The sequence below is a fragment of the Onychostruthus taczanowskii genome, unplaced genomic scaffold, assembly GCF_017590055.1.
Source record: "Onychostruthus taczanowskii isolate IOZ18803 unplaced genomic scaffold, ASM1759005v1 scaffold84, whole genome shotgun sequence".
Taxonomy (NCBI): Eukaryota; Metazoa; Chordata; class Aves; order Passeriformes; family Passeridae; genus Onychostruthus; species Onychostruthus taczanowskii.
The window spans coordinates 1,185,581-1,208,172 of NW_024506332.1; the positions used below are offsets into that span (position 1 = coordinate 1,185,581).

Below are 22,592 nucleotides of genomic sequence, written 5' to 3' on the forward strand. Positions count from 1 at the left end.
TTGTCCACATCACTGTCACCCTGTGTGGCACAGCCAGACCTCCCCGGCCACCTCGCGCCCAGCACCCACCTCTCCTGCACTCAGAGCATCCCCAAATCCCAGCTCCTGGTCCGTGCCTTCAGCTCCTGCTGCCCTCCCAGCCCAGGAGAGGGATGTCATCCATGGAAACTTCAACCCAGGCGTTCCCAGGGATTCACTCTGCCTACTCTCCGCAGTGGTTGGGGAGGAGAATTCCATCTTTTATAGTAAAAAGTGGATAATTACCGGGTTTTGCACCACCCACAAGATCCCAGCGTTAATAGGGAGAGCTGGCAGGAAGGGAAAACTCACTCTACAGTGAGGAATGTGCTCAGCCTGGGTGGCTGAGGCACCCCTGGGTGAGGTTCAGCAGCACTCAGACCTGCAGGAGCAGAGGGAAGGGAAGTTCTGCTCCGGCCCTCAGGAGAGGGATGTCACCCATGGAAACTTCAACCCAGGCGTTCCCAGGGATTCACTCTGCCTACTCTCCGCAGTGGTTGGGGAGGAGAATTCCATCTTTTATAGTAAAAAGTGGATAATTACCGGGTTTTGCACCACCCACAAGATCCCAGCGTTAATAGGGAGAGCTGGCAGGAAGGGAAAACTCACTCTACAGTGAGGAATGTGCTCAGCCTGGGTGGCTGAGGCACCCCTGGTGAGGTTCAGCAGCACTCAGACCTGCAGGAGCAGAGGGAAGGGAAGTTCTGCCCCAGGAGGATCCATGAGGGGCACGGGAGCATTCCCTGCTGCTGAGCAAATCCTCCTCCTTTGTCCTCCCCATCAGGAATTCCGGGTTAGCCCACTGGTTGTCCCCCTTCCTCCCCAAATCCCCTCGGGACAGCTTTAGCAGATGCCAGCCCACCAGTCCCAAGGATTTTCCTCACAAATGGGATGAATTAACCCTCTCCAGGCCTGCCAACACCAGCCCACATCTGGATCCACACCTTGATTTTCCTTGGTAGGTGCTCGGGAGCTTCCCCTTGTTCCAGGTGATCCAGGGGCGGCTCAGAGAGGCTCAGACCTCCTTCCTCCTCCTCACCTGGGCCCTGGAAGGAGAATCAGCATCCCCTGGTCCAGCCTCAGCGATTTCCTTGGGATCAGCCACTGGGATTCAGCCACTGGGATTCAGCCGGGGTCCCAGTGAGGGGGAAGATGGAGGTGGCAGAGGGGCAGCAGGGGAGGGGGTGCCCAGACCCCCACGGTGAGAACACCCAGCCCTGTCCTTCCCCCCCTCCCCGAGCCCCTCCCCATTGCTCCTCACCCCGGGGGCTTGGGAGAGCAGAGGGGGGGCGATGGGAGGGGGTTTCATGCTGGAAAGGGGGGGGATAAAGGATAAAACACACTGCCCCCCTAGCTGTGCTCCAAAAACCCTTCAGCACCCCCGCTCAGGCTGTGAGCCAGCCGGGGGGCACTGCCAGGGACCCCCTGTGCCCCCAGGCCCTGCCATGAGGGTGGGCACGGCGGGGACGGGCACTCACGGTTCCCGGGAAGGAGCGGTGGGACGCGGGACGCTCCGGGGGTGTCCCCAGGGTGGGAGCGGTGCCGGGAGGCGCTGGGAAGGAAAAAACCCCAAGTGAGGGTAGGACATCAGCAGGAAAGGGGGGAAAAGGGAGGGATAACGGGATACCTGACGGGAGAGCGCCTGGCGGCGGCTCGGGGCAGCATCTTCCTCACCTGCGGCACCGGCCCGTCCCGCGCGGAGCTGGCGACACCAGGAGGGGCTCCGGCAGCGCCGAAACAGCATCGAGCCCCCTCCTCACCCACCCCCCAAAGTGGGGAGACCCCCGCGAGAGAGCCGCGATGCTCCCGGGAGCATCATCCCGCCCCGGCGGGGACCCCCGGCGCCCCCTCCCCACCAGCCCCCGGGGGGCTCCGGGGGAAGGACAAGTTCGGGGGCTCGGCAGCCGCTTGGACCGTCCGTGGGCCCAGGCCCGGTGGGACAAAAGGGGCGGGAAAGCCGTCGGAAGTGATGCGGCAGTGACGCGCCCTCGCATGACGTCACGCCGGGTTTAGGGGCGTGACGTCACGGCGCGACAGGAAACACCTCGCTCAGAGCCGCCTGTTTATTGGTGAAAAGACTTTATTGGGGTAAAGAAAAAAAGGTGAAGGGGGTGCGCCAGGCCGGGGACCGGCCCCGGGCTGGCGTGACGTCATGGGGTGAGGTGTGACGCAGTTCCTCCATCCAGGTGTGGCGGTGGAAGCGGGACCCCCGTCCTACCTGCAGCGGCCACCGCGCAGGGAGCGGCGGGTCAGGCGGGTGAGCAGCACCTTCACCCGGCCCCAGTGCGAGCGCCCGTCCTGCGGGAGAGGCGCGGTCAGCGGGGACACCCCCGGGGCCCCCCCGCCGCTCCCCGACCCTCCCCAGCCGTACCTTGTCCGGTGCCGGGACACCCGGCCCGCCCTCGGCGGGGTCCAGCAGGCTGGGGGAGCTGACCGAGTGTCCCCACAACCTCCGGCACGGCCCGGGATCGGCTGCTGCAAGGGGGAGCAAAGCTGGTCAAGCTTGGGGGTCGGGGGGGCATCGTGCTGCCTTCCCACATGCTGACCCCTCACCCGGTCCCGCCATCCCACCCCGCTCACCTGGCACCGGTGCTGCCATTCCCGCATCCCCCAGCGCTCCCCTGGCCCCAGGTGCCGTCATTCCCGAGCCCCCCCCGCTCACCTGGCACCGGTGCTGCCATTCCCGCATCCCCCAGCGCTCACCTGGCCCCAGGTGCCGTCATTCCCGAGCCCCCCCCGCTCACCTGGCACCGGTGCTGCCATTCCCGCATCCCCCAGCGCTCACCTGGCCCCAGGTGCCGTCATTCCCGAGCCCACCCTGCTCACCTGGAGCCTGGCTGTCCGAGCAGGAGCGCGGCCGGAACTCCTCACCCCTCCAGGTGCCCAAATCCTGACTCGGAGGCTGCCGGCTGGGCTGCGGGCGAGGAGAGGACGGGCAGGGTGTGAGCTGGGACCCCCACACCCCCTCCCCGTGCATCCCCCTCCTCCCGGCGCTCACCAGCGTGGCCGGGCGGGCGCAGCGGGCTCCGGCCGCCTGCTGCCGGAGGGCGCGGTTGTCCTGCTGCAGCCGCGCCAGGCGCTCCAGCATCTGGCACACGTGCTCCAGGTAGCGCAGCCCCTGCCCCGACACCGCGGCCTCGGGCACGGCCCGGGGGTCCCGAGGGGGCCGAGCCGCCCCCTCGGCCTCCTGGGGGTCCCGCGGGGGCTCTGCCAGGTCGGCGGCGCTGGCGCTGCGCCTGCTGAGCTGGCGAGGGCAGCGCTGCCTCCTGCTCCGCTGCGCTGCCTGCAGCAGCCTCCTGCTGGCCGAGCGGCTCCGGGGGGGCTCCTCTCCGGGGGGCTTCTCCTCCGCCGGGAAACCGTCCAGGGAGAAGCGGCTCTCGGAGCACGGCAGGGTGCGGGGCGAGTGCTCGCTGCTGGCCATCTCCACGCCGGAATCCTCGGACTCGGACTTGAGGAACCTCCCGCCGGCCGGGGGGCTGCTGGGGGGCTGCGCTGGCGGCGGGGGGGGTCCCCGGGTGCTCATGCCCCGCGGGGGCTGCCGCGGGCTCTCCTGCAGCCGGCGGTAGACGCTGGCGGAGGTGCGCACGATGCAGCTCTCGGCCGACTCCCAGGGACCATCTGCAGGGCAAGGGAAAATGGGTGGGCTCAGCTGGGGGGTCCCTGGGCAGAAAACTGGGTGCCCACCACCCCTGTAAGCCCCCTGCAGCAGCTCCAACCGTGCTCAAGGCCGCTCTCCCCCCTGCCCAGCAGCTGGGAATACGCTCCTACAACCCCAGTGTGTTGTCTCTACTCCCCAAAAACAAGGCCCTGGCCTCGGCCATTCTCCTCCTCCTCCCAAGCTGAGCTGCTGGGGGGGCACCCACGCCCCCCACCCTGACCTGGGCAGGGCTTTTGAGCCAGATCCTTCCTGTATCCCCCTCCAGCTCAGTGCCAGCAACCCAGGACACGGCTGGGGGATCTCGGATCTGGGATGGCTCCAGGACCACCAGCTCCTCGCACCTGTCCCCGTAGGATGGGTGGCATCGCCAGCCGGGATGTGCCCCCCAGCACCCCGCAGCTCCAGCGGGGATCGTGCTGCATCCACGGCAAGGTCTCTCCGTGCCCAGCACCCGCTCCCTTCCCAGCCAGGCCGCGGCTCAGGGAGGTGGCAGCGGAGCTTTGGCACCTCCTGCGGGCTGCCCACCCCCCAAAGCCCCGCTCGAGGGGGGCTTACACCCCCTCGAACGCACTCACAGCAGCTGAACCTCCTCTTCCAGACGGCGCGGGAGCCACCCCACATCGCCGAGAGCCAGAGCCGAGTGCCGGGCGCGCGTCCCGGCGCTCCCTTTTATTGCCACCCCAGCCGGCGACGGGCCCTGCATCCAGAGGCACCTCATTACCCGACCGGTTCCCAACTGGTTCCTCGCAGCGTTTGGGATCAGCGATACTGGCTGGGCCGGTGGTTAAGGACTCCTTCCCACCCCAGCTGGGAAGGCGAGAGGGTTGTTTGGGCGCCGGCAGGCAGCCAGGTGCCGCCTGCATCCCACCGAATTCCAGAAAACTCACTCAGGGCTCCAGCGTGGGCTGAATTCGCCGCTCGGGGGTCTCGGTGCTCCCAAATTCCTGCCCCTCCTGCGGCCACGGTACTCACCGTGCATCCCTCGGGGGCTGGAGAGGCCGAGGGGAGCCGGGAAGTCGCGGCCAGCCCCGGGACAATCCGGCCGCTCAGTGGGATTGAAGCGCAGCAATGCCGGGGAGCAGCCCGCCCGCCCCAGCAGGATTGAATCCCAGGAATTCCGGGGGGCAGCCCCTCCACCGCAGCTCCGTGGCCGCTGCCAGCATCCCCCTTCCCACACGCCGCGATTCCACAGGCTTCGGGACCCCACGTGCCAAGGGGCCGCTTCCCCCGCCACCACGGGGGTGTCACCGCAGCCCCACGGGCGTGGGGGGCACCGGCAGGGTGAGAAGGGGGTGGGGGGTCTCCATCAGCTCCTCCTGGGGGTGCCCCCCGCCTTGGCAGCTCCAGCTCAGCCCCGGATACCTCCCAGATGTTGCTGCTGGAGGGGTCCCGGCACAGCTGGGCTGTGGCACACTCGGAGGTGGGCCCTGGATTTTGGAGACCCCCACGCCGCATTTGGAGACCCCCCACCGGCCCGTCAGCCCAAACATGGGAAGGGAAAACCTGAATTCCCAGCGCAGCCGGTACCTGGGCCCCTCCCAGCAGGGAGTGGGATGGAAACCAGGGCTGCAGGGACCCCCTTTAGCACAAACTGGGTGTTCCGGGGAACCCCCGGGCTCCTTCTCAAGCACAAACACAAACTGGGGTTCCAAGGACCCCAGGTTCCCTCTCCAGACACCTCAAAGCAGAGATCCCTGAGGATCCCCTCCAGCATGATCCTCGCAGGCTGGGACCCCGAGGGAACCCCCAGCCCAGGGGCCACCGACTCACCGGGGTCAGCACGGAGCGGCTGCACCGTGAAGGCTCCGCGGCGGCGCAGCATCCTCGGGGCGTTCCGGGAGCGAGGGGGGAAAAACCGGGAATAGGGAGCGGGCAGGGAGCACCGGGAGGCGGCAGGGAGCACGGGGGCTGCTCCTCCGCTGCTTTATCCGGCGGGGCCGGGGGCGGCACAGCCCCGGGGCGGGGCGGGGGTGGGGGGCCGCCCCCTGCCTGGGCAGCCCCTTCGCCCCCAGCCCCAGCTGTGTTATCCCAGGAGGGCTCAAAGCGTTTATTCTTCTTTTTCCCGTGTGGAGAGGGCGGGAGAAGGGCAGGACGATCATCATCATCATCATCCGCCTCCCTGCCTGGGTGTCATAGAGCCGTGGAACGGTTGGGTTGGGACCTTAAAGCCCATCCAGTGCCACCCCTGCCCTGGGCAGGGACGCCTCCCACTGTCCCAGGGCTGCTCCATCCCAGGCTGATCCCTTCCATCCTGGGATCCAGGGGCAGCCCCAGCTGCCCTGCGGTGATTAATTGGGAATTCGATGGTGGGAGCTCCATGACAGAGCCCAGGGCTCACGGGGGGCTGTGGCACACCCCGAACAGACCCCAGTGAGAGCCCAGGCAGGAGGGGAGGGGGCGGCCCTGGCCGTCCCTGCTGCAGAGGGACAGGGGAAGGGACAGGTCTCTCCCAGGCCGCTGATAACAGCGAATCCCAGATAATAGCGAATCCCAGATAACAGCAACGCCCAGATAACAGCAAAGCCATCTCCGTGCACGCGGGCACGGAGGGCGGGGAGCGGCGATAAGAGCACCTGGAGCAGGACAAAGGCCTCGGCCAACAGCCCCCAATAAACTCGGACACCTCCCAGGGACACGGGGAGGGGCCAGCCAGCCCCGAGGGCAGCCCCGACCTTCCCGGGAGCAGGACAAGGGGCGGCACCGGAGCACCTGGACCCCCCACCCCCGGTGCAGGCAGCAGGGCTGAGGGGTCTGGGGGGGTCCCTGTCTGCACCCCGGGTTTGGGGTAGAACCCTCTTCCCCCTGCCCTGGGGTCCCGGCACAGAGCAGACACGGCAGTGGAGCAAATATATATTATATTTAAAGATAATCCGCTTTAATTCCTCGGAGAAGCCCTTTGCAGTCAGTGCACAAGCGGTGCCAGCCCCTCTCCGGTACCCAAGTGCTCAAGCGACCCCGCCCCAATGTCCCCTCGGTGTCCCCCAGGCTGAGAACTCACCCAGCTCATCACACACACCCACGAAGGGGGCGGCTACACCGCATCCCCCCCAAATCCCATCCATCCCCAGCCTGGCAGCGCCCCCAGCCCTCCAGGCCAGCCCCACCGCGGTGGGGTGGGACAGCCCCGGCCCACGGGGGATGCGGGGTGACCGCACCGCGCGGTGCCGGCGGCCGGGGCTCAGGAGCGGGGGGACACGGGACGGGGCACGGGCCCCCCCGGGGGTCCCTGGTAGCGCAGGCGGGCGTGTTTCTCGCAGAACAGCTCGTCCCCCACCCAGAAGTGGCCGCGCATCTTCAGGCTGAGGCCGCAGTCGGCGCAGGTGTAGCAGGACGGGTGCCGGTAGCGGCCGTCCTGGATCCGCACCGCCTGTGTCCTGCGGGGGTGGGGACAGGGGGTCAGCCGAGCCACTCCGTGTGTCCCCAGCGTCCCCTCCCACCCGGGCGCAGCCCCATGGTGGCCCTGGAGCGATGGCAGGGATGGATCCCGCCCCAGGACCATTCACACCCCAGGACCGCCCCCATTTTCGCCCTGAAGAAGCAATGGCAAGGATGGATCCTGCCCTGAGACCCCCAGACCCCCAGCCCCATTCCCACCCTACCCTCAGCCCCATTTTAACCCCTCCGGCAGTGACAGCAGGGATGGGTTCTGCCCCGAGACCTGCCCCACCCACACCCAGGATTATTTTATCCCTGCCGGGAGCAATGTCAGGATCAGATCCTGCCCCGCACGGGAGAGCAGCCCCTTTTTGGCTTTTCCAGCAGGGATGGCAGGGACAGACCCAGCCCCGGGACCCCCAGGCCCCCAGCCCCACTCACGCGATGCTGCTCCCGCACTTCTCACAGACGTGCAGCTTCTGCACCCCGGCCACGGGCTTGCGGGCCCCGGCCGAGAGCCGGCTGGGGAAGGGGGCTGCGGGGCCTCCTGTGGGGACACCAGGCCATCAGGGTCCTGCCACCCCCGTGCCAGACCTCCCACGGCCCTCCGCGCCCTCCTCACCTCCTTCCTCATCCTCCAGCGCCTCCTGGAGCAGGCGGAAGGTGCTGGATTGCCGCGGGGCCGCCCGCAGCTCCCGGTTCTGCTGCAGCATCTTGTAGACCTCCGAGTCCTCCTCCAAGCGCCTCATGGCCGGCTCCGAGCCCTGGCTGCGGGGCGCAGCCCGAGGGGAGATTTTGGGGGGTTCCCAGCGCCCGGATTCCAGGATCCACCCGGCTGCACCCCACGGCCCGTCCGCCACCTGCTCCCTCCACCCCGGGAGCTGCCCCAGCCTGCCCGGCCCTCCCACGGCCCCACCTGCCTACAGGTGAGTTAACCCTTTCCACGGGCTCCCTCAGCACCCACGGGTGACAAACCAGCGTGGGGACACGGGGCTGGGGGCTTCCCTTCCATGGTGTCCCCCCCACAGAGCCCCCAGCCCGCTCCGTACCTGGGCCAGGTGCTGGGACAGGGGGAGGAGAGGCGCCTCTCCCGGGGGGTTGCCCAGGGGTTTTGGGGGGCTCCGAGCTCCGGTGAGGGTGGGCGCGGGGGGGGAGGCAGGACGGCCCCCTGGGAGCTGCTCTGGCGGCTCAGGCGTCGCACCTGGCAGGGGGAGAAGTGAGGAATGTCCTGGGGGGGCTGGGCTGGGCTGGGCTGGGGCGCTGCAGCAGCCCCCAAAAGACCTGAGGGTGCCCACAGACCCCCCCCCTCCCCCCAGACACCCCAAGGACACCCGGCCCAGGCCCAGGGGCTTTCCCCAAGCCCAGATCTCCAGAGGGATGCAGGGATGCTCCGTGGGGCTGCTGCTTCTCCTTCCCACCCAGGCTGGGGCCAGTGGGACCCCCCAGAGGGGCCAGGGCAGCCCCCCCACCCCATAACCCAGCGCCTCTCCCCTCCCCTCCCCTCCATCTGCTCCTGCTTAGCGGCCCCGGCGAGGCCGGGAAGCGCAGCCCGGGCTAAGTGGAAGCCGATGTTGCCGGGAGCAGCTGCCACGCAGATGGGATTGGGAATGGGAATGGGAATGGGAATGGGAATGGGAATGGGAAAACCCCGCGGGACCCCGGGTGGGCGCAGGGCACAGGGACCCCCTGCCTGGACCCGTGGAGAGGGAGAGGGGCAGCGCCGGGGCTCTGTGGGGTCACGAGGGATGAGCTAAACTTAGGCACGGGAGGAGCCGGGCCTTGGCCTCATCCCTGGGATGCGAGGAGGGGTGGGATGGACCAAGGGCAGCCACCCCCTCACCACCCCTGGGCCGCGGGGGCTTGGGTGGGGGCTCGGGCACGGCACCCTCATGTCCCCAACCCTGTGGCGGAGCTGGGAGGGACCCTGGGGGGCAGGGACGGACCCGGTGGGACAGGGAGGGACCCTTCGGAGCCGGCACCAAAGCAAACAAGGAGCTGGGGAGGAAGGAGGGAGCGGGCCGGAGGAGCCAAGGGGCGGCCGGGGCTGCGGCCAAAGGCAGCTGGGAAGGGCCGCGCTCGGGGCCGCGGCGCTTCCCAATTTGGGCTTGAAAAACAAGAAAAAGAGAAAGAGGGGAGGGAGGAAAGGAGGGAGACGCCAAGGCCGGAGCCAGCGGCTGCCCGCAGGGAGGATGGGGCGGCCGCGGGCATCCTGGCACCGAGCTGGGGAGGGAGGAGGCAGCCAGCCCCCGGGCATCCCGATCCCTGTCCGGGGTGTCCCGATCCCTGTCCGGGGTGTCCCGATCCCAGTCCCGGGGTGTCCCGATCCCTGTCCGGGGTGTCCCGATCCCAGTCCCGGGGTGTCCCGATCCCAGTCCCAGGGTGTCCCGCCGCGGGTCCCTGCCCGGCCAACACCCCAGTGCCCGGGGCTGGCAGGAGTGGGGCTGGGCCTTCCCAAACTGGTTTGGCCTCCCCAGGCTGGCGCCGCTGCCAAGAGGAGCAAAACATCCCTGGGCAGGTGCGGCGGTGCCCGCGGGCCGGGGGTGCTGCCAGCGCGGCGGGGAGGGGACACCCGCGGCACCCACCCCAGACGGGGACCCCGAGGGACAGCGGGGCTGGGCAGTGACGTGGCCGTGGGGGTGCAGAGGGAGTGGTTTGGGGGGGCTCAGAGTGGGGTTGTTTTGGGGCTCAAAGGAGGGTGGTTTGGGGACTTCAAATGAGGTGATTTGGGGGCTCGAGGGGGGAAGGTTTAGCATTGCAAAGGGGCAAGGTTTGGTCGTTCAAAGTAGGGCGGTTTGGGCTTTAAAATGGGGGTGGTTTGGGGGTGCAGAGGGGGATGGTTTGGGGGTGCAGAGTGGGATGGTTTGGGGGTGCAGAGGGGGATGGTTTTTGGGTTCAAAAAGTTCTGGTACCCCCAGCATCTCTGCCCGGCCCCCTGCAGCCCCCCCCAGCTCCCTGCTCACCTGGGGGAGGCCGGGACAGGTAAACTCCTGCTCCAAGGGCTGTGAGCTGGGGGAGAGAACAGAGCCATCAGGGGGGTCCCTGGCCCTCCCCAGCCCCCTTCTCGCCCCCAGCCCCACACACAGCCCGGTGCAGCCTTACCTGGCACTGCCAGGTGGGTGGGTGAGGGATGCCAGGCCGGGGTCGAGGGTCCTCAGGGCACTTCGGCTCTCACTTGGCACCTGCAGCGTGTCCTGGGGAGGGGAGGGTGACACCAGCAGCTGCCACCAGCCCTGGCTGGGGGTCCGGGGCGTGCAGAGGCTGCCCGGGGCTCACCTGGAAACGCGAGGCCAACATCTCTGGCGAGGTGTCCCCGTTGGTGTGGCTGGGAGATGGCACCGGGGACCTGAGGGCCAAGGGAGAGCAGCAGGGTTTGGGATCTGCCCCAGGAGCCCAAAACCGCCCGGTGTGACCCCTCCCTGCAGCCCCGGGAGCCGCGGAGCAGCCGGGTCCCCAACTGGGACCAGTTGGCCAGGTAACGGCTGCCAGCGCTGCCTGGCCTCATTAGCACCCGACTCCTTAATTAGAGAGCCGGGCCAGGCTCCCGCGGGGGTGGCACCGCCCCAGGAGTCACGGAGGGGGAGGACAGGTGACACACACGTGGTTGGGGACCCCAGCCCGCGTGCAGACACCGCTGGCACCCAGGGCCAGGTGTGGGGGCTGCCCCAGCACCCACCTCTCCACGTCCAGCCGCAGCTGCCCCGGGCTCTGCCTGATCTTGTTCTGCGCCTCCACGTTGAGCATCTCAGCCGTGCTCTCCCCATTGATGGTGACAATGACATCTCCCGGCCGAAGGTCACCCGTGGCCGCCTTCCCGTGCTCCGTCACCTCCGCGGAGAAGGGGACATGACCCGGTGACCCCCCCCGTGCAGCGCAGCATCCCCCGTGCAGCCCCCACCCTGCTGGGATGCTCCCGCCCTCTGGAATCGCCAGGGCCCTGCCAGAACAGCGCCAGACCCGATGCCAGGAGGGGACCACGGCCTTGGAAACAACTCCCGGAAATTTGGCACGGCCCAGCCCAGCCCAGGGGCCACGGGAGCCCCCCCAGCCGCCGCCACCCGCCGTGGGCCGTTCCCACGGAGCAGGATCCCCCAAGGACAGCAAACAGGATCCGCTGCCCGGAGCAGCCCGGCCCGCCCGGAGCCCCGGCGGCTCTCCCCGGGCCGGGGACACGGGGGGGCTCCTACCTTGGAGACGGTGATGGGCTTCCCGAAATCTCTTCCCCCGGAGATGCGGAAGCCCCACGGGGCCGGGCCGGGCAGTGTCACTGTCACCGTCACCGGCATGGCAGCGGCGGCTCTGGGTGGGCAGGAGCGAGGTGTCAGCGATCCCGGGCGCCGAGGGGATGAGGTGGAGGGGACCCCCCTGATCCTACCCACAGACCACACAACGAGGGCCTCCCTGTCCCCGCTGCACCCTGAGGGTCCCCAGCACCGGCAGCGCTTTCCTTCCGGGGAGGGGACCCAGGTCTTCGCTGGGTGTCAGCAGCCACCGCCGCTTCCTCCTGTCCCCCGAGGCTGGCGGCTTCCTCCCCCGGGCCGGGGGGTCCCAGGCACCCGGCGGTGCAGCTGAGACAGCCAAGGTCGTTCCCAGGAGCTGGAGCAAGGCAGGAAATCGGTGACGCCTTGGCAGCAAGGCCGGCGCTGTGGCCTGGCAGAGCTGAGCCAGTGCGGTTTGGAGGGGAGGATGTGGCAGCGAGGGACGGGTTCTGCTGCTCACCACAGCAGCGTCCGACACCCAGCAGCCCCAGTCCTTCACCCCACAGCAAATCCACACTGGTAAAGGACGCTGAGGATCCCCCGGGGGTGGCACAGGGTCCCCGTGGCACCCCGGTGAGCGGCACAGCGCTTGGTTCAGATGGGATGGGTGGGGATGTGCAGCCGCATCTCCTAAATCCACACCAGATCCCATCCCACCCATCCCGCCACAGCCTGGGAGAGCTGGGCAGCCCATCTGGAACCGGGCACCCCGTCCGGCACCGGGCACCCCGTCCGCAGCCGCCGGGAATGTTAAAAATCCCAAGAGCACAAAGAGGGGCTTGAGAGGCTGCCCGGAAGAATTTCCTGGGCTGGGCTTCCAGCGCCGGGAGCAAACCCCAAACCCAAACCCCCTCCCCATGCCCAGCCGTGCTCAGCATCCCTGGGCAGCGAGGGCTGCCAGCCCGGGGACCCCCACACTCACTGGGCACCAACCCTAGATCCCCCGACAGCCCTGAACCTCTTCTCCAGTCCCTGCACCTCCCCTCCGTGTCCTGCACCCCTTCTCCATCCCTGTCCCCAGCCCTGTCCGTGTCCCCCTTCTGCACCCCCTGCTCCCCTCCCCGGCCCCCGCACCCCACCTGTGTCCCCGCTCCCTCCCGGCTCTGTCCCCGCCGCACAGCGATGTCTTTGTGCCCGCGGCGCCTGGCGGTGCCGCCTGGCACCCGCGGGGCGAGCGGCGGGGACGGGCGATGCCAGGAGGCGCGGGGACTCAGGGACTTGGCACTCGCGAGGGACGTGGGGACACAGTGTCGGGACGTGCCCGCACATCCCTCTGCACCCCCGGGCACCAGGACCCCCGACGGACGGCCACCCCCCACAGCCGCAGCCCCCCGCGCCCCCGCGCACTCACCGGGGCGGCCGAGCCGGGCGGATCCCCGGGCCCCACGCAGCGCCCGGCGCCGCTCCCCGCCCCGCGGCTCCGCGGTGGGACGGGTCCCGGGAGCGGCTCCTCCCCAATCCCGGCACTCTCAGAGTCGGGCTGAGCTGAGCTTTAATGACGGAAAAGAAGCGAAGGCGACTCCCGGACACGCACCCACATCCCGGGGCACGGCCGTCATGGTCAGGCCCGGCACCGCGCAGAGCCCCGGGGCGACCCCCGGGGCGGTGGCACCGGGCGGCGGTGAGGAGGGGGCGGGTTAAGGCACCGGGGCGGGGGAGACACCCCGCGCGGGGGGATTCGTCCCTGTTAGAAGCAGCCCCATAGGGGCGGGAGGGAGCTGGAGGCACTTCATCCCCGTAGGGGGACACGGCGGGGACACGGCGTGGCCGAGGAGGGACAGGGGGAAGCCCCCGGCCCCACTCCTCCCCCCGGGTCCCCACGGCCGCGGGTCACACCGGCGCCACGTAATTCCCGGGGAAAGTGCCGAATTTCTGCGTCCTCCTGGACACTCCTGTGGGTAGAAAGACGCGGAGAGGCGGTGAGGGGCGAGGGTGGCACCTTGTCCTCATCCCTGTCCCCAAGGCGGTGGCCACGCACCCACGAACCAGCCGTCGTCGCATTGCTGCATGACATCCACCCTGTCCCCTTCCCGCAGCTCCAGCTCGTCGGCGTTTTGGGGCCGGTACTGGTAGAGTGCCCGGTACCTGCGAGACAAAGCATGGGCAGAGCCCACCCCTCACCCCCACGGATCCCTCGTGGGGACACCGCGCCCCGGGGACGCTCCTGGCGCTGCTTACGGGGTCCACCGGATTTCGGAGCCGTTGTAGGACGGGGCGGGCTCGGGGCGGGCGCTGGTTTGTGCCGCCGGGCTCGGGCGCTGTGGGGGGACACGGAGGGTTCAGGGCGGACCCCGCAGCCCCAGCGGTGCCCGGGCACGATGCCGGGGCGGGGGGCACTCACCTGCTCGGGGGTCCAGGCGGGACGCCAGGGCTCCTGCGGGTGGGCGGCCGCAGGGTGCGGGGGGCTGGCAGAGGCCACCAAGGGGCTGGGGGTGCCAGCGTGGGGCAGCTTTGGGGACGGGGGGAAGGTGGCACCGAGGTGGCGCGGAGAGGAAGGTCGGCCGCCCGGCACCCCGGGACCCCGGAGCGCTTCCCGGGGGGAGCCGGCGGGAGCCTGGGGGATGCGGGGGCCGGGCGAGCGCTGCAGGGAAGGGGATCCGGCGGCGGGCCGGGGGCTGGCGGGGGCTGGAGAGGAGGGGATGTCCTCGGCGGTGGCTTTGACCCGCGGCTCCTTCAGCACCTGGACGTAGGTGGCGGGGAAGATGCCCTGGCGGCTGGTGCCCGAGATCCGCCCCTCGTACCAGTTCTCGTTCACCCGCCGCACCAGGCAGATCCGCTCGCCCTGCCGCGGGAGGAGAGGGCGGGTCAGCTCGGAGCGGCACGGAACGGCCCGGAACGGCACGGCACGGAGCCGCGGTACCTTGCGAAAGGAGAGCTCCACGTGCAGATCCCCTCGGAAGTTGTAGAGCGCCAGCGCCTCGCCGTATTCCAGCACCTGGAGCGTGGGAGCCTTGATGGGCTTGGGCACCTCCGTGGGGGGCAGGATCTGGGTGGGACACGCGGGTGAGGGGCAGCGCCAGGAGCCCCCGGCCCCGCTGTCCCCTCTCGGCCCGGGCTCACCTCCACGTAGTTGGAGGGGAAGATGCCCACGCGGCCGTGGTGCTCCCCCTCCAGCCAGTTCCTGTCCACCTCCTTATGGATGTAGACGATGTCCCCCTTCTGCAGCGTCAGCTCCCTGCAAGGGACACTGTCACACCTGTCCGGGGGCACAGACCTGTCCCCGGCTCGGCTGGCAGGGCCACCCCACGTGCTGGGGCTCCCCCAGTGCCCATCCATCCCCCGAGGGGACGGCGGGACCCAGGAGTGACCGCGGTGCTTACTTGGGAGACTCAGCTTGGAAGTTGAACTTGAGGCGAGCAGCTTTCATCTGGGGAGGGGGAGCAGAGCTTACAGGGAGCCACCCCCAGTCCCAGCCCCCCCAAACCCCACATGGCACGGGACCATCCCATCCTCACCTTTTTCTCCTCCCTCTTGACGGCCTCCACGGGGTCCCCCAGGTCTGACAAGCTGGGGAGGGTCCCTGGCCTGAGGGTGTCTGTAAAGAGCGGGGTGTCACTGGCCGGGGTGCTTGGGGTGCCCCACAGCAGGGCTTGGGGGGCTCAGGGGGATAAAGGGGGCTCACCTCTGCCAGGGCTCCGGTCAGTGGCCAGCCCCAGCCCACCCCGCTCCATGCTGGGGGTGGCAGGTGAGTGGTGGGTGACAGGGGGGCTCCACAGCCGGTGGGGGGACAGGGGGCTCCTGTGGGGTGACAGTGGCTCAGGGCAGGGCTGAGCCTCATATCCAGCCCTGCTGCCATGAGCCCTCCCTGCGCTTGGGGGGGCGGGACCCCTGCATCCCACAGATCAGGACAGGGAGGTCCTGTGAATTGCATGGACCGGGACCCCTGGGTCTCATGGACCAGGACATCAGAGACCCTTAGGACTCCTGGATCCCATGGACCAAGACCCCTGGGTTCCACAGACCAGGAATTCGGGGTCCCCCAGAACCAGAATCCCAGAATTCCATGAACTAGGATATTGGGGTCCCCCAGAACCAGGACCCAGGGATCCCTGGGTACCCCAATGTGAGGACACTGGGGTCTCCCAGAACCAGGACCCCCGGGTGTGCTCTCCTCGCCCCTCCAGGGGCTCCTCCCCGGGGCAGCCAAGCGGGACAGGTCCAAAGTTTTCCGGCAGCGCCGGCAGCACGGCCCCGCTGCCGCCGAGCAGGAAGCGCCGGGGAGGGCTAATGAATAACCCCGCTCCGGGGGGCGCTTAAAGAGCCCAAATGCGCCCCCCAAGCCGGAGGAGGGGTTGGGGAGCGGGGGAGCCACCCCCGTGCGCCCCTGGGGGTTACGGTAGGGCCCACAAGAGGAGGCGCTTGTGCTTGTTTGTTTGTTTTTGTTTGTTTGTTTTCCTGCCGCTGCCGGGGCACAGAGGGGTCTGTGGGGACACCCCGGCGTGCCCACCCCATCCCGGGGTGCCCACCCATCCCGGGGTGCCCACCCCATCCCGGGGTGCTCCGGTACCCGCCGGCACAGCTGTCCCCTCCCCGTGCCCGTGGGGACGTGGGGACACGGCGGTGGGAATCCGAGCGCCGTCACCTCCCCTGGGACGGAGCCAAAGGCCGGGACACGGCGTCCCCGCTGCAGCGACGGGGGAAAGGGTCAGCCCCGCTCCGGCCCCGTCCCACCCAGCGGGCAGCCGGCCCGGCGCCGGGTCCCACCCGTGCCGGGGTGTGGGGGGACCGGGGGGCCAGCGCTGCCGCGGGGGGCTCGGTGGGGATCCCGTGGGGGATGCCGGGGGGCTCCCACCCCGCGGGACGCTGCAGGGACAGCCCGCCCCACACCCCCAGAGCGCGGTCCTGTCCCTCGCCTCGAGCGGGGTCTGGGCAGGGGGATTTGGGGGTGCGCGGGGTGGGAGCGGCCGCTGAACTCACCGAGCAGCCGGGGAGGCCGGAGCAGGGGAGCGAGCGGTGGGAGCAGCCGCCGGGCTCTGCCGGGAGGAGCGGGAGGGGGTGGGAGAGAAAAATTAATCATCCAGGAGGCCGAGTCTCGGCGGGAAGCGAAGGAGTCCAGCTCGGCTGCGCCAATAAACCGCCGGACGGACGGACGGACGGATGGGCTGGGTCCTAAAGCCCCACGGCCACGGCTCCAGGCCGCCGCTGAGCAGCCGTGCGTGGGTCCAGATGTGCATGGAGCCAGCCAGGCAGGCACCGAGCTGTGCACGCATCCAGATGTGCACGCAGCTCGCTGTGCATTCACCCGGCCGTGCAGGCATCCAGATGTGCAGGGCTCCAGCCGTGCACACATCCATCCAGTTGTGCACCCATCCAGCCGTGCATGCGCCCAGATGTGCATGCACCCATCCGAGCATTAATCCAGGTGGTGCATCCCACCACGTGCATGTCCGAGCCTTGCACAAAGGCTGAGCCCACAGCTGGGTGTGCCCACAGCTGGATGCCCTGGGGGAACCAAGCGGCGGCAGGAGGGGCCTGGGGTACCTGGCGGGGGGTCCGGTGTGCCTCCATGTCCCTCATGTCCTTGTCCAGCTCCTCGCTGAGCTGCTCCAGCTCCTGCTCCAGCAGCACCTGCACGGGCAGGACGGGGCAGTGGCAGGCCAGGCTGGCACTGCCCGCGGGCACCGGGACCCCCCTGCCGCCCCCTGCCCCCCGCCTGCCAGCACCACCTCACCTCGATGGACTGAGCCCGCTTCGGCCGCGCTGCTGCCGGGGTCTGGAAAGGGCACGGGGCCGGTCAGGGGTGTGCCCACCGCAGTGCCCACCCCCTCCCCGTGTGCCAGGACCTGCCTACCTGCTCCCGCGGAGAGAACTTCCCTGGTTCGTAGTCAAAAATGCTGCCAGGCTCGGCGGTGGCACCGGTGGCACCCCAGCGGGTCCTGTGGAGGACGGGAGGGGTTCAGCCACCGCCGCCCCCACCCCGTGGGCACCCACGACCCCGTGCCAGGCTCACCAGTCCATCCCGTTGTGCATTCCGGGGGGCTCAGCTGGGGCCGAGCCCCTCCTCCGCGGCTTGGGGGGCGATGGGGGCGCCGTGGTGGGGCAGGAATGGGTGTCCCAGTCGGGCTCTGAGGAGGGGGGAGGTGAGCGGATGCCGAGCCGTGCCCGCTCCGTGCCACGCCCGCACAGCCGGGCTCACCTGGCAGCTTGCGGTGGATCTGCCGGAACATGCTGCGGTACCAGTCCCGCGGGCTGTCCACGCTCTGGGGGGACACGTTGGGGTGGTGAGGGGGTGACAGCGGGGTGACACCCCCGCCCTGTGCCCCCACTCACCGAGCGTGAGGCCAGGGGCATCCCTGTCTCGTCCACGGGCCCGATGCCATCGTACTTCACCCAGCGCCTCTCCCGCCGCTTGCTGTCCTTGGTCCAGGTTGCCGACCAGCCCGGGGGCCGGGGGCAGGCGGGGGCAGCCCTGGGGCTGGGGGTGGGGTGGGCGGGCACCTGGGGGCTGGGGGCTTTCATCTCCTTGGCCGGCCAGGTCTGGTACCAGTCATTCACTGGGAACAAGGTGAGCGTGGCTCAGGTGGGCACAGCTCGGGGCAGCCCCCAGGGGTGTCCCCAGGGTGCTCCGGGCTCTCTGTACCTGAGCTCTTGGGTGCTCCCTGGCTGTTCTCGGCGGTGCCGCGGCTCTCGGGGTCATGGAAGTGGAAGTTGAGGGTGTTGGAGCCGCGGTGGCGGATGACGGGCACCTGTGGCACAGGGAGGGGCTGGCACAAAGGATTGGGGGCGCCCCCGAATCCCCCAGCATGTGCCAGCCCCCAGCCCTACTCACCCGTGTCACCGTGTGCTGCGGGGACACCTGCAGAGGGGGGTGGAGGCGGGGAACATCCTCCACGCCCAGAGCCGCGCTGCTGTCGGGGGGCAGGAGCCGGCCCGCCATGGCCGGGGGGGCGGGATGGTGCCCGTGCCCTGTGGGAAAAGCAGCTGTGCTCACGGGGCAGCCCGTGGCACTGTTTTTTGGGCATTCCCGGGCTTTGCCAGAGAGATGGGGGCTCGGAGGAGCCCCAGCCCCACCGCTGGGAGCATCCCCTGTTATTCAGAGGCACAGGGGACACCACGTGTGGGGTGACAACCGCGGGGGCAGCGTCCCCAGCTCAGGGAGCCCCGCGGTGCCAGGGGAAGGAGCTGTTCCTGTTCAGAACCAGCCCTGGCGCGGGTCCCCACCTCCTTCTCCATGCAGCGCCAGACCACCCGCCCCTCTCCCGGCCCCGGCTCCCGAGGGATGGATCCAGCCCGCCGGGCTCTCCGGGAAGAACTCGCCCGGAGCGGGCCGGGGCGCTGGCTGCGCCGCGTTCCCACCGGCCCGGCATCCCGGCGCGCTGCCCTCCGCCCGGGCACGTGGCGGCAGCAGCGTCGCCCGCCCGGGAGCGCTGCCAGCGCCGGGAACACGACAGGGCAGAAATATTTCCCCGCCCTGCAGCGCAAACAGGGAGGGAGAGGGGACGGAGGGACGAGGAGCCGGGAACGCGCGGCCGAGCGCGGCACCGCCCGCCGGGAGGGCGATGCCGTGACTCACCGCGGACCGGCCGGGGGGCAGCTGGGGGGGACGGGACCCCCGGAGCCCTTCCCGACACCGGGATGGCTCCGGGGGCGAGCGCAGCACCGGGGCCTCTGGGGGACACCTGTGCCCTGGCGGGTCCCTCACGTCGCCGTCCCCACCCCGGCAGCGGCGCTCGCAGGTGCCAGACCCCTCCTCAAACGGGGCGTCCTGGGGGGGCTGCCGGGGGTGCCAACCAGACACGGAGCCCTCTGTGTGTGTGTGGGACCCCCAAATCGGGCCGGTGACCCCTCGGCTCCCTGTTTCCCACACCGCTGGAGGCTCGGTAGCCCCAAGGCCGTAATTAATGTTAATCACCCCCGTGGGGAAACTGAGGGCCAGGGAAGGATGTGCCCCGGGGCACAGAAAGTGGGGTGCAGGCACCATCCCCCCAGGGCACCCCAAAAATCTCCACGCCATTCCCAGTGCAGCGCCCACACAGGGCTCGGCCCCATCCTTCTCCTCCTTTGGAGTGTCCCCCAAAACCTGTCCCCGGGGGTCCCCTCGGGGCCCCCCCTCCTCGCCGGCCCCCCCAGCCAGCTCTTACCTCCTGGGCGGTGCCACCGGGGGCCCCCGGGACTCACCGGGATTTTGGGGAGCCCCGGGGCGAGCGGGACGGAGCTGCGAGCGGCAGGGAGGAAAAATCCACGGCACGAACTTTGCCGGGAGAAGGAGCGGGGGGGGCCTCAGCGCACCGTGGGGGTCTGGGAGGGAGAACCCCCCAGGAGCATCCCCCGGGAGGGTCGGGAGGCACCGTCCTGCCCGGCGCTGGGTCCCCGTGTGCCCCGGCCCCCCCGGGGTGCGCTGCCCCCCCAGCGCTCCCCGCTCTGGAGCGGGGCCGGCCCATTCAGAGTTTCCAGTGACATTTCCAGGGATGGGATCCAGGGAATGGAGCCAGGAGGCTGAACTCATCCCACGCCCCGCGCACGCGTTCCCGAGCACCCGGCCCCCGCTTACGAAACGGGGCGAGCCCGGCGTCGCCGGCCCCCTGGCGCGGTGGAGACGGGGACTCGGGGGGGACTTTCGGGAAAGGATGGGGAGGGAAGTGCCGGGTGGAGATCGGGACTGAGGGGAGGAGAGGGGTCTGTGCTCCTCTGGACCTCCGAGTGCCGGGATGGGGGCATGGGGAGAGCAGAGCCCCCATCCCCACTGCCGCCCGCTTTCCCACGGGTGACCCTCCATCCCCTCCATCCCCTCCATCCCTCCATCTCCTCCATCCCCCCATCTCCTGCATTCCTTCATCCCTTCCATCCCTTCAATCTCTCCATCCCCCAGGGATTTGGACGCTGGGGACCCCCATGTAAGACCCCTGTGCCCTGCCTGTGTCCCACTTCACCCTCTCCAGTTCCCCATCCGATGGAGAAGGGGATTTAGGGGGGATTTTTGGAAGAGGATGAGGAGGGAAATGCTGAGAGGTGAGGTCCGAAGTGGGGTTTGTGCTCCTGTGCCCACCCAAACCCTGGTGTGGGGCACAGTCAGAGCAGAGCCCCATCCCCACTGCACCCCTCCATCCCCTCCACCCGCCCATCCCTAAGGAATCCGGGCAGGGGTCCCCCAGGGAACACCCCCGTGCCCTGCTCTGCCCCGTGTCCCCCCTCGGGCAGCACCCGCACCCACCACTCACCCGCCGGCCGCTTCCTGCTCCCCTAAACTGCTGACACCCCCAAAACGGGGCTGCCCCAGCCCTTCCTCATCCCGTGAGCTCCCACGTGAGCTGCCGGGGGGATGGTGGCTTCGCTGCCACCCCTCGGTCCCCACTGAGCCACGGCCCCCTGCTGCTGGGGACGAGGGGGACGGTGGCAGGAGCCCTGGCTGGCTGAGCCCGGGGACACCGGGGACACAGGGACACAGGGGACAGGGTGTCCTCCCCCCGCCACGGCCCTGAGGGACGCAGCTCCCACCCCAGCGCCGTGGGAATGAGGCAGCTCCTTGGTGCCAGCTGGGGACACCGCGGCGAGGACACAGGCTGGGGACAGGGGCTGATCCTGCTGGAAAATCCCGGCGTGACAAGGGCAGGGATGGCAGCAGGGCCGGGGAGGGCTAAACCCAGCGAGGGGACCCCGACCCCATCCCTGCTGCCAAGGGGTGACCATCCCCTCCAGTTCCCCTCCAGCTCCCCTCCAGCCCACCAAGTGACACCTCTCGATGTCGCAGCCCCCGCTGGCGATGCGAGGAGCAGCCCCCTTCACCCCAGCCCCCCTCGGGGTGCCAACACCCCCTGCCCAGACCCCCGCTCACCTCCTGGTCCGCACGCACCGTCCCCGTGCCCGGCGCGGAGCCTCCAGCGCCGGCCCTGCCTCGGTCCCTCCCTCCCCGCGGCTCCCAGCACCAGCCTCCGCTCACAGATAAATATTTAACGCGCAGCCCGGGCCGGGATTAACAAAGGGCGAGTGTTTCCTGTTTGCTCAGCGCGGCGATGCCAGCCGGGAATGTGCGGCCGGCCCCGGGGATGCTCCCGGGGATGCTCCCGGGTGCATCCGGGCGCGGGGTGTGGAGCGATGCCGGGGCTTGGGGGCTCCCCAGTTTGGGTGGGAACACCCAGGAAAAGGGTGGGAGAGCCGGAGCGTCCTGCCCGGGGCGTGCCCCGGTGCATCCGGAGGCTGGGAGCGGGGATGCTGCGGGGAGGAGCAGGTGGGAAACGGGAGCACGTGCTGAGCCGAGCTCGAGGCGGGCGCTGAATTCCCGAAGGAATTCCTGCTGCCATGGGGAGGACGGCCCGGAGTCCTTCAGAGCTCATCCTCAATATTTGGCTGCCACTTGGGAAGAGGGGATGGATCCCAGGTGTGGAAGGCACAGCAGCTTCCCGGGAATGATGCAGGAGGGGGTCCCTGGGCAGGATCCGTGGAACTGTGACCCTCTGGATCCACCCGGATGGATCCCGACCCCAGGGCTGCTCCCTGAATCCTCCCTGTGGAGGGAACACCCCCAAAAGGGACAAGGAAGGAGCCGGGGTGGAACAAGAGCTGGCACATCCCGTCCTGTCCCTGCTGGCACGGCGTTATTTACCCAGGGAAGGCCGAGGAGCAGCAGCCGAGAGCTCTCCAGATCCAGCCGGGAGCCGCCTCTGGGCACTGCCCCAGCCCTGGAGAGGCTCTAAAACCCCCCAAGTCCTCCCTTCTGGCAGCACAGGAACCCCCCTCAGCCACCCAAAAAATCACAGTGGAGCGCAGTGACTGTGTCAATTTTTAACTTTTTTTTTCTTTTTTTTTTCCTCCTTAAAGATGACTCCGATTTTACATCGAGACAGTTCTAACAAATTCATTCCTTGTTTCACAAAAAAAAAAAAAAAAAAAGAAATTATATTAAATAATTTCTGCCAATAAATAACATTTTCACCATTTTTTTTCTCCTTTCAACAGAACTAAAAAAAAAAAAAAAAAAAAAAAAAAAAAAGCAAGAAATAAAAATAAAAATTAAAAAGGAGGCAGTCTCCAGGCAACGGGCGTATGATCCTTCAGCATCGAGAACCCTAAAATCACCATCACTGCACCCCTGGAGGGCTTCAGGTCCTCCCTGGCCGAGGTTTGGTGGGATCTGCATCCCGGGCCAGCTCCCCTGGCCAGGTGGGATCTGTGCCAGAGGCAGCCAGAGGGGTTCTCCCAATCCCAAAAAGAAAATTAAGCTTGAACTCAACCCACCACCCGCCCCATTGCCGACTCCCCTCCTTGGACATGCACCTTGCTAGAACATGCAAAAAAACCCAGGCTGCAGGGAGGTGGGGGCTTTCCCTGGATTTGGGGGCTCCCTCGGG

At 68.8% G+C, this 22,592-nt stretch overlaps 3 protein-coding genes across 12 annotated transcripts; all 3 read right to left on the reverse strand.

The window, feature by feature from the left end:
- Nucleotides 1–1,974: 1,974 nt before the first annotated feature.
- CUNH8orf58 (chromosome unknown C8orf58 homolog) lies at nucleotides 1,975–6,378 on the reverse strand. Its single transcript, XM_041424799.1, is given in 6 exon segments — nucleotides 1,975–2,493; nucleotides 2,845–2,932; nucleotides 3,017–3,636; nucleotides 5,447–5,566; nucleotides 5,569–5,622; nucleotides 5,625–6,378. Coding segments are annotated over 6 exon segments (1,440 nt in total). The 5' UTR covers nucleotides 5,788–6,378; the 3' UTR covers nucleotides 1,975–2,098.
- Nucleotides 6,379–6,514: 136 nt separating this feature from the next.
- On the reverse strand, nucleotides 6,515–12,684 carry PDLIM2 (PDZ and LIM domain 2). 7 transcript variants are annotated; one of them, XM_041424798.1, is made up of 11 exons: nucleotides 12,659–12,680; nucleotides 11,428–11,644; nucleotides 11,236–11,347; nucleotides 10,725–10,876; nucleotides 10,325–10,394; nucleotides 10,151–10,242; nucleotides 10,012–10,057; nucleotides 8,101–8,252; nucleotides 7,674–7,819; nucleotides 7,493–7,598; nucleotides 6,515–7,050 (listed from the first exon to the last, which is right to left on the reverse strand). In XM_041424798.1, exons 3-11 carry the CDS (start codon nucleotides 11,332–11,334, stop codon nucleotides 6,855–6,857), a joined length of 1,059 nt encoding a protein of 352 aa, XP_041280732.1. In that variant the 5' UTR covers nucleotides 11,335–11,347; nucleotides 11,428–11,644; nucleotides 12,659–12,680; the 3' UTR covers nucleotides 6,515–6,854. The 7 variants fall into 7 exon arrangements, with proteins under 7 accessions (XP_041280732.1, XP_041280731.1, XP_041280727.1 ...); XM_041424797.1 differs by having other exon boundaries at nucleotides 11,424–11,644; XM_041424793.1 differs by lacking the exon at nucleotides 12,659–12,680 and adding an exon at nucleotides 12,387–12,652.
- Nucleotides 12,685–12,782: 98 nt separating this feature from the next.
- SORBS3 (sorbin and SH3 domain containing 3) lies at nucleotides 12,783–21,318 on the reverse strand. Of its 4 annotated transcripts, none has more exons than XM_041424787.1 (19): nucleotides 21,080–21,317; nucleotides 18,077–18,213; nucleotides 17,888–17,993; nucleotides 17,578–17,801; nucleotides 17,444–17,507; nucleotides 17,258–17,372; nucleotides 17,099–17,183; nucleotides 16,979–17,020; nucleotides 16,789–16,875; nucleotides 16,225–16,280; nucleotides 14,930–15,045; nucleotides 14,763–14,842; nucleotides 14,628–14,674; nucleotides 14,368–14,482; nucleotides 14,168–14,293; nucleotides 13,649–14,089; nucleotides 13,486–13,565; nucleotides 13,286–13,392; nucleotides 12,783–13,199 (listed from the first exon to the last, which is right to left on the reverse strand). In XM_041424787.1, exons 2-19 carry the CDS (start codon nucleotides 18,182–18,184, stop codon nucleotides 13,138–13,140), a joined length of 2,061 nt encoding a protein of 686 aa, XP_041280721.1. In that variant the 5' UTR covers nucleotides 18,185–18,213; nucleotides 21,080–21,317; the 3' UTR covers nucleotides 12,783–13,137. The 4 variants fall into 4 exon arrangements, with proteins under 4 accessions (XP_041280721.1, XP_041280723.1, XP_041280722.1 ...); XM_041424789.1 differs by lacking the exon at nucleotides 21,080–21,317 and adding an exon at nucleotides 20,466–20,951; XM_041424788.1 differs by lacking the exon at nucleotides 21,080–21,317 and adding an exon at nucleotides 19,389–20,032.
- Between the last annotated feature and the right edge of the window lie 1,274 nt (nucleotides 21,319–22,592).